This window comes from Gobio gobio (genome assembly GCF_949357685.1).
Source record: "Gobio gobio genome assembly, chromosome: 12".
NCBI classification, from domain to species: Eukaryota; Metazoa; Chordata; class Actinopteri; order Cypriniformes; family Gobionidae; genus Gobio; species Gobio gobio.
Genome location: NC_137105.1, coordinates 41,280,393 through 41,290,515, shown reverse-complemented (window position 1 = coordinate 41,290,515; position 10,123 = coordinate 41,280,393). Strand labels below are relative to the sequence as shown.

At 36.5% G+C, this 10,123-nt stretch overlaps 1 protein-coding gene across 1 annotated transcript in view; it reads right to left on the bottom strand.

Moving 5' to 3' along the window:
- Nucleotides 1-6,066: 6,066 nt before the first annotated feature.
- The window catches only part of taf4b (TAF4B RNA polymerase II, TATA box binding protein (TBP)-associated factor), a gene marked incomplete at both ends in the record, with an annotated part of 29,802 nt that continues 25,745 nt past the window's right edge, over nucleotides 6,067-10,123 (bottom strand). The window contains one exon of the mRNA XM_079830771.1: nucleotides 6,067-6,198. Within this exon, the coding sequence (XP_079686897.1) occupies nucleotides 6,067-6,198 (132 nt within the window). The remainder of the gene's footprint in view (nucleotides 6,199-10,123) is intronic.

Sequence of the window (10,123 nt, the reverse complement as noted above, 5' to 3'; positions counted from 1 at the left end):
GATTCATATTTAGGTCTCATTTATTTGACAGTAGTACTTGAACTACCAACCTTGACTGAAGAACCTAGCCAGATGCCTCAAGGTAAAAATCCGTAATGAAAGATATACGTGTGTCTGTTCAAAATATTGGGGTCAGTAAGTCCCCCCCTCCCCCTGAAATGATTACTTTTTAACAAGGATACTTAAAATGTATCATAGGGGACAGTAAAGTCTTCTACATTGTTACAGAGACATGCATACCAAAAGTTGTTTCAAATAATTCACACACACATATATATATATATATATAGCACGTTTGGAAACATTACCATTTTTTATGATTTTTAAAGAAGACAAATGCTCATCAAGCCTGCATTTATTGTGAATTTATATATTGTGAAATATTACAATTAAAAATTTAATTTTTATTTCAATATACTTTAAAATGTATTTCTGTGATGCAAAGCTGAATTTTCAGCTTCATCACTCCAGTCTTCAGTGTCACATGATCCTTCAGAAATCATTTTAATATGCTGATTTATTCATGTTGAAAACAGTTGTGCAGCTTTTTTTATAACCTGTGATACTTTTTTCAGGGTTCTTTGATGAATACAAAGAACAGTATTTATTCAAAATGGAAATCTTTTGTAACAATATACACTACAGTTCAAAAGTTTGGGGACAGTAATTATTTTCTTTAAAAAAAGAAATTAATACTTTCAGTCAGCAAGGATGTTAAATTGATTTTTAAAAAAATTATGGAAAAAGATTTCTATTTAGAGTAACTACTGTTCTTTTTAACTCTTTATCCATCAATGAATCCTGAAAAAAGAAATAAAGCAGCATGTTTCCAACATTGATAACCGAGTCTCAAATCATATTTGACTGATTTCTGAAGGATCATGTGAAACTGAAGACGGGTAATGGCTGATGAAAATTCAGCTTTGCATCACAGAAATAAATTATATTTTAAAGTATATTAAAATAGAAATCCATTATTTTAAATAGTAATAATATTCTGTAATTGATCAAATAAATGCATGCTTGATGAGCAGAAGAGGCTTCTTTCAAAAGCATTTAAAATAGTAATATTTAAAACAAAGCTTATTTTGTCAACACCATACAGGTTTTTTTTTTTTGGACAGAAAATCCGTTTGAAACCATCCAGTCATTTCAACTTATTCACTGAAGTGAGTGCTAAATTTGTCATTATTTACAATGAATAATTGACACGCATCACACTGAATAACAAAGCAGGAAAAACACATTTTGTGAGCAAATGAAAGATGTATGCAAACAAACACCTCTGAACAGCCTAATCCAAAATAATTCCAGAACAACTCACAGAACTCCAGAATCATTGATGATTGAAGACGACAATAAAGTAGCAGAATCATACATTGAATTAGGTCAGAGAATTCTGAATTAACAAACACACATTTTTCCCGGTGGTGTGTGAGAATAATGGACGAGTTTAATTCGAACGGTTTGTCTATAGTATGAAACACACTTTTACCTCAACTAACCTCTTCAGGGAGAACCAGTCTCGTCCGACTTTAGTAGCTACTCAGCGAGTTCAAAAGCTGTTTACAATGTTCAGCAGTTCTGCCTGAGAGGAGTTTTGGAGCGGTTTGGGATGGAAAATTATTGTGTGCCCAAGTGTATGAATGGAGACTAGACAACATTAAAAACATCTTTGTTTTCATGAGCGCACTCATGCATAATAATGACGGGTAAATTACCTCTGTCTTCCTCCATTTGACGTGCTGTCAGAGGGACGGAAACCTAGAACGCACACATACTCTGCGTGCCTTTGATCCGAGGCAGTTAGCAGCGCATGCAGATGATGATACAATCAATAATTCATTGAATTGAAGAGCTGCAGTCTGGAACAATTTCACTGGCTGTTCGATGAGTCCGTCGAGCACACAGAGTTTATGCATTTAGTCAGCATGCAGGACCGGGAAACGCTGTCAACCATCCTTGACTGAAGAGCCTCATTCTGAGGCACTGCTAAGCATGTTTACATGCACTTTAAGTGTTTCAGTCAGACTAAAACAATAATTCCTATTACCACTTGTGTCTGAAATTGCACCGTGTACTGCCAGAGTAGGTACTAGGCAGCATTTGAAGACCATTAAATAGCCAAACATAGTGGCCAAAAGTAATGTCCATAGTGGATATTAGAAAAACAAAAAACTCTTATAGGAAAAAGCCAACATATACTGGTTATATAATATAATATATAAATGGCTTTGTTGGTTCTTAATAAACTTGTTCATAATTTCTTTGACAGCCTGGCCAAACAATTTAGCATTTGTGTTATCACAAATAAAACAAGACTTAAAGCACACGTAAAATGCGAAATCTAACAAAAACTATGCTTTTGTTAATTTGAATAAGCGTAATGACACTTTTCCTAGGCCGGACATCACTTTTGGCCACTACTGTATGAACGTGACCACATTCAAGTTAAAAATCGTCACGTCCATCTGTTGGGTTTGCTGCCAAAAAGCTCTCATTTTAGTTTAATTTGTCCATATCTTTTGAAGTACCAGGTGTCTGAACAACTGATATGCTGGAGTTTGGTTTTGGATGAGCGAGGAGGATTTTTCTTGAAAGCCTCCCAAACAACTTTTGGTGATGTAGGTGCAGTTTGATACATTTTTTGTTTAGGCTTTCTGAGTCTGACCCCAAGATTCAACTAATCTCCGCAATTCTCCAGCTGTGATCCTTAACCCCTTAACACCCCTCTTTTTGAGAATAGTCATGAATATGCACTATCCAAACTTAAAGGGCCGTAGAATGCTTTGGAATATAGACCTAAGTTTGGTCTTGTTTTAAAGAAGACACTCAGCAGATTATTGCTGAAGTGAACGCTTTTCAAAATATGAACGTATGAAAAAGTTATGGAAGTTTAAATTTACTGTAAATGAAAAATACTGTAATAAATATTTTTATTTTATATAAAATATATATTTTACAAAAAAAAACGTTTAACTCTAAATTTACTATAAAATCAAAGCCATATGTCTAACCAAGTTGTGTTCCAAATTTGAAGTTGAAATCACAAAAATTCAAGTCCCCATGATAATTTGTTTAGGCACTTTACTAAAAATAGCCACGGGTGTCATCCACATTCCATTGATTGTTTTTTTGGATGCAGTTTCCTGTACATTTCTGTCCAAATATCACTTCCATCACAAAACAGTCACCAGATATGGCACCATGAGACTCAGACCTTTCCGACGATATGTGTTTTGTCAAGATTAGAAAAGATTTTGATTATAAAGTAGTTAAAATACATTTTGTAATGCGAAACATGACGCCGCACACTAGGGGAGGAGCCTGCTAGAAGAATTTAGAGTCCGTATTTGTAACATATTTTGTTGATTGGATCTTCATTATTGCCCTGATGGTGGAAATGGGAATTTTCAATGCTTTAGCTATTTTCTTACAGCCGCTTTCTATTTTGTGAAGCTCAACAATGTTTTGAACTATATTCTTTGGTTTTACTCATTGTGATGAATGATTAAGGGAATTTGGCCTTTGTGTTTCCTCATATTTATACTCCTGTGGAACAGGAAGTCATGGCCGGACAATTTCATGCTACCTACTAGTCACCCTGGTGTGCTAAAAAACGCATGGGAATATACTTCAGAGATATTTTACTCATAAGAATTTCTAGGGGTGCCAATAATTGTGGCCAACATATATTGGCGAAAAACATTTATTTCATAAAGAGAGTCCCCCCCCCTCCCCCCTCCTTGTAAAGGTTCACATTAGGGGATAGAGATTTCCTGACAAATGATTACTTTTCTGAGGCGTATGTGGAGTTTCTGCTCGAGGGTGCCCTCTGGCTTCCAGTATGAATTAAACTTTGTTTATTTTACAGTCTATATGGGTAGAAAATAAGAAAAGTAATACTTCTAAATAAATGTAATGACAATCCATATGTTTTTCTTCAATGTACAGAAGTTTTAATCCCCACAGTGGATGCATAAGAGGCTCATATTTCATATTAAAAACATAGACTATAAGAAATTGATATGACAGATAAAAAGCACAGATTTGTATTATTATTTTATATATAAATAGTAACAGGTATTATTTTATATATAACAGGTAACCTTTTTAACCTGAATATTAATACGTTTTCTGTAAAATATAAATATTATTATTATACTGTTATATTCATCCTTAAATGCTCTATTTTAATATTTTAGTAATGAAAATTTTATTGTAATGGTAATATTTCTTATTTTTATTTAGCAATAATAATAATCATAATAATTATTATTAGTCATATTAATATATAAACAAAATGTAATATACACTTTTCAGTTGTAAAAAAAATAAATAATCACATGTTAAATCGCAATCTTAACCAGAATAATCGATATTTTCCCCAAATCGTGCAGCTCTCATTTTTTTTTTATGAAAGATCAAAAGGATAAACAATGCAGATTTATTTTCATAGCCGCCTTTGCTCATATTTACCAAAGTTGCCAATATTAGTGGAGGGCACTGTAGGCTAAATTCATGTTACATTTTCAACTGGAACGCCTGACAGGGACACGTTTCCCAGGCAGCAAGTGTAATGTTTTCTTGGACAGATGAATATTGTAGCTGCCCATAAAACCCGCTATAGCTTGATCACAACTAAATTAAGCATCCAATTTAGAACACGGGAGACTCGATTCTTAATTAAGACAATTAGTCTTGATTGAGTCAATTAGACTCGACTCACAATTGATTTCAATAGTTTGATGTTGCCAAACTACAGAATTACTCATTCCCGACTCATAAAATAAAATCATTGGTCTTGTCACCTACGGGTGTAACGATGTAAACCGAACGACTGAGTGAATGAATCTGAGCAAACCTTTTTGGTTTCCGATCAGTCGCTGAGATGAATCAAAATAATGTCTTTCCTTAAAAAGGTTTCATGTAATGTAAAATGTATAAATACAAAACGTTTCATTTACAAAAAGGCACATTCTGTGCTTAAAACTCATGCTTTGATACATTCACTGACTTCCCTAAGCCTGTATATTGGCATGTGAGGCTGTGTACCTCTGAATAGCATGCGCTCACACATTCTGAGGGGACTGTGAATGCTGCAGGCATATCAATATTTAGCTCCCAGCTTCTCATTCATGATTATTCAGAGGTAATGGAATATTTCAGAATCCTGTACCTCAGGCAAGCACACAGAGTATTTAAGTTTCTGAGGCTGAGGCGAGGCATACAATAAATCGAAGAACTTCCATTCAACTTACAAATGCGAAGACATTCATGACCGTCGAGGAAGAATGGCAATGCTAATGAAGCGATGTAAACCCTGGTCAGTTATGTCATTGTTAGTTACCCTTTAGTTAACCTCGGTTTAAATCATTTAGTGATGATCGGTCAGCAGTGGATCATAAGAGACATCCTGCCCCTGATCTGTTGATTTTGGCTCTAGTTATCTTGATCTTGTTGCAGAGGAGCCCTTGAGGGTATGTATTGTCCTGTTTCTTTCAGCTTCAAACCCTCTGGCTGTTTGTACTTCCTATTGGTCTGCTCTAGTTCTTTTGTCATGATCTGATTGGTTGGTTAGTCTCAAGCCGATTTGGGCTCTGATGCAATACTCTGCTTTGATTGGTCAGCATTGTTGTATCAGCCACTGTCTCGCTGTGATTGGTGGATTTTGTTGCCTTAGGGTGTATTTGTGTGATTGGTTAGTCGTGCTTTGTTCAGGGCATCCACTGCCCTGGAGCTTATCCACAGACCTCTGTACAATCCCCAATCGAAGTGCACCAATAGTTCAGCATGATTGCATCAGCAAAAAGTGTCATTTCTGAGGAGTAAAAATGTAAATATTGGGAAGTTACACAACATAAAAGACCCACACAAACCGTTGCTTGCTAATAGTGTTTAATTAATTCTTTTGTGCGTCCGTACCAGTCGATACGTCTGTATTCAACAATCAAAACAAGAACAGGAATACAGAATTATAACAAAGAAATCTATTTAAATAATAAAGTATTACATCATCTCAAGAACTTGCTCCAACACAGAACATATCTCAAAAATTGTGTTTATCTAGCCTAGAAACGTTTTATAAAGCATGAGGCTGTGTCTAAACGTGGGGTCTTGCTCCATGCAGAAGGTCAGATCTCTCAAAGTGACCCGAATTGGTGCTCGAGTAGCAAACTGCCCGTATGAACCTAACAACTGAGCAGACAGACACAAGGAATGAGTCTCTTGAGCCACAATGGCTTACATGGTGTTTCCTCAAATGAAATCAAGTCTAGAAATGGGTAATGACAAAGGATTGGCAGCACTCGCCTGCCATCATCCCACAGCCCAAAGTAGTACACTTTAGCATACATAAAAAAGTAGCATAAAAATATACTTTACATTCAGTTCGCACTTAAAGGTGCAGTGTGTGAATTTTAGCGGCATCTAGTGGTGAGGTTACGAATTGCAATAACCAACGCTCACCCCTCCCTTTCGAAGCACATAGAGAAGCTACAGGGGCCGACACAGGACAAAAATGTCATCGTCGTAGAGAGCAGAGAGTGACTAGCGCTCTATAGAGAAATTTGTCTATTAATGGTTACTGTAGAAACTTGCAGAGGTGGACTTTTTGAGTATCTGTACTTTCCTCAAGTATTATTTTTTCTGGAAACGTATGACTTTAACTTCACTACATTTGAAAGACAAATATTGTACTTTTCACTCCACTACATTTCTATCAAGGTCCTCGAAGTCGAAAGTCGTTTTTGCAGACAGCCTATCAGTAATAACTCTTGAAGTTCAACGATTTCCCAGCATTTTTTTGAACAATGATCCGCTGATTGCAAAATGGAAGACAGTTCCTCTGCACAGTGAATGGCTACACTTAGAAAGTTTCCGTTTTCTTAAGTTTTGTTTTACAGTTTTGCCTAAAATGAACCATATCACAGCTTTCAAAAACTTGCCGTCCAACCTGCGGAAGAATACTGAGGTGTGATTTCTGGTGAAAGCTTGAAATGGAAATTGTCTGTGATTTTGTTTAGATCTAAAGTTTCAGTATTGCAGGGTTAATTTTGTTGACGAATAAAAAAGATTTCACAGACGAAAACGAGACGACAACTACATAAAACCAGTTTTGAATGACAAAAACGATAAAAATGTCTATTGAAATTTTCCTCAACAAATAAAAACGAAACGAAAATGTTATGCTGCGTTCACACCAAACGCGGATAGAGCGTCAGGAGCGAGTGATTTCAATGTTAAGTCAATGGAAAGGCGAGTTGACGCTCGTCTAGAGGTCCTGCGGCGCGATGGACGTGATTCCGCCTCAATTCGCCTCAACTGGATTCGAATTGAGCGTCTTGCGCGTTACGCGAGTGGTGCTTTTTGTGCATTCACGCGTTTGAAGCGAATTCGCGTCTGATGCCCGAGTTGAAAAATTTGAACTTTGCCGTCAATTTGCGCTGCGTTAACCAATCAGGAGCCTGCTTGCTGCTGTCACGTGGTAAGGTGACGTGATGAGAAACCCTGCATAATTTAAAAATACTACTATTGTGTCACAAAATGAGGTTAAGACTTTTACAGGTGAGAAAGTAGTTGTTTAAAGCTCAAATCTGTGGTTTATTTATAAAGAGAGCGCCTATTTAAAAAAAAAAAAAATCTTGCGTTTTTGGAGTTGTGAGATCCAGGCGATCACCGGGCACTCAGCGCTCATTAACCCCAGCGAGAGCAGCCTTTCCTCGGCTAGTCCTTCTGACATCTGCCTCTGGCTCTGATGTCCTGTAGTGGTTCGTCTTGTGTGGATCTAACGGGCGATCTTTGGTGTCATGAATCTATAATTTGTTGTCTGCCAAATAGTTTTAACCGAGGGCAAAGAGAAGTTTCATAACTTTATATTTTAAGGATATTTAAATATACATGCAGTGAAGATAATGTAGGAGTTGCCTGGACCACATTTGTGTGGCTATTAATGCTTAATATATATTTTTAATGAAAATGAAAAGAGGCAGAGTGGTGTTTTGACATATTTCTCCTGAAACACGCCTTGAACGCGCCTCTATTTTGCTTCAAACGCTCGATTTATACGCGCATCCAATTAGCTGTGGATTCAAAATGTTCAAGCGTCCAACTAGACGCGGTAGACGCGATTTTGACGCTCTATTCGCGTTTGGTGTGAACGCAGCATTAGGGAGGGACGATTTGGGAAAAGATCCAGTCAGAACTGATGTGACCAATACACACAAAATGATGTCAAAATGTCAGTTTTGGCGCGTATTAAGAATATTTACACAGTTGATTTGGGAGAATATCGGATGTGTATCAGTGTATTGGATCCGTGCATTTGGCCTTAAAGTGACAGCAGCTTTGTAACTTTTAAACAAGTATTGAAATGAGTTTAAGATAGTTGTATGCTGGCATGTTGGATAGAGTATCAGAGTATCTGACTGGCACAGCGTGTGCATTCATACAACAATAATAAAATAATGCGTTGACATAAAAAAGGAAATTTACTTTTGATACTTAAGTACTTTTAAAAGCAAGTACTTCTGTACTTTTACTTAAGTAAAAATCAGTTTTTACAACTTTCACTTGTAACAGAGTAATATTTGACCAGAGGTACTTTTACTCAAGTAATGGAGTTGTGTACTTTGTCCAGCTCTGGAAACTTGACGGTGCAAAATGGCGGTTTCACTGTAAGGGGACCCGCGGTGTATGAAAATAGAAATGGCTCATTCTAAGGTAATACAAACATAATGGTTCTTTATGTAAGGTTTCTATACTGTCATTATTTACTCACCCTTAAGTTGTTCCAAACCTGAATGAGTTCCTTTGTTCTGCTGAACACAAAAGAAGATATTTTGAAGAATGTTTGTAACAAAGCAGATAGAGCAACCATTGACTACCATAGCAGGGAAAAAGATACTATGGTAGTCAATGGTTGCTCTATCTGCTTTGTTACAAACATTCTTCAAAATATCTTCTTTTGTGTTCGGCAGAGCAAAGAAACTCATTCAGGTTTGGAACAACTTTGAGGGTGAGTAAATGACAGAATTTTCATTTTTGGGTGAACTATCCCTTTAATAAAGGCCTTCTGAAGCAAAGATGCGTTTGTGTAAGAAAAATATCCATATTTAAAACTTTATAAACTAAAATAACTAACCTACGCAAGTCAACTTACACCAAAAGAGTAACCCCTGACACAATGTATGACGTAGGATAAAGGAGTAGGATAAAGCTTTGACGCCTCGCGGTTCAAATAAATAGGGCTGGGTAACAAACTCAAGCTCCTCTTCTCTTATTATCGAAATCCTCTGACATTTCTCTTAAAATATTCATGTTTTAAACTTCTAATTCATGACCGGTGTTTTGTTTTGCGCTTCTGCATTCATCAATACATCATGCATCAGGTCAGGGGTTACTCTTTCGCCGTTAACCGATGCATACGGCCATCTGTCGGAAGCTAGGTATTTTAGTTTATAAAGTTATAAATATGGATATTCTTCTAACACAAATGCATCGTTTCGCTTCAGAAGGCCTTTATTAACCCACCAGAGCTGTGTGGATAACTTTTATGATGGATGGATGCACTTTTTGGGCTTCAAAATTTCATCCTCCATTCACTGCCATTATAAAGCTTGGAAGAGCCAGGACATTTGTTAATATAACTCTGATTGTATTCGTCTGTAAGAAGAAAGTCATATACACCTAGGATGGCTTGAGGGTGAGTAAATCATGGGCTAATTTTTATTTCTGGGTGAACTATCGCTTTAAGATCTCTCCAGCGCAGGAGATCTTCTCCGACATTAACACAGGTCCAACCTCTTGCCTTATGGTAACCCTTCTTTTTAAAGTTATATTCCCCTGGCCTTTTCTCTTTTGTATGTTCTCTGCCATTTCTAGTCGTTCTGATAATGTCTTGAGCTCTCTCTTCTCCCCCATCGTGAGTGTATACGTCTACAAGTGTGTTTTGGTGCTCGGTCCAATTGAATGCATTTCATGTGTTTAAATATATTTCCAATTACACAAAATGTAATGATAAAGGTGCATTTTAGTACATTTAAAATGTAATATTGATTAACACACCACAATTACAATTATAATCAAGTACTTTACATGTGCTTTAGTGTGTTAGACAGCAAAT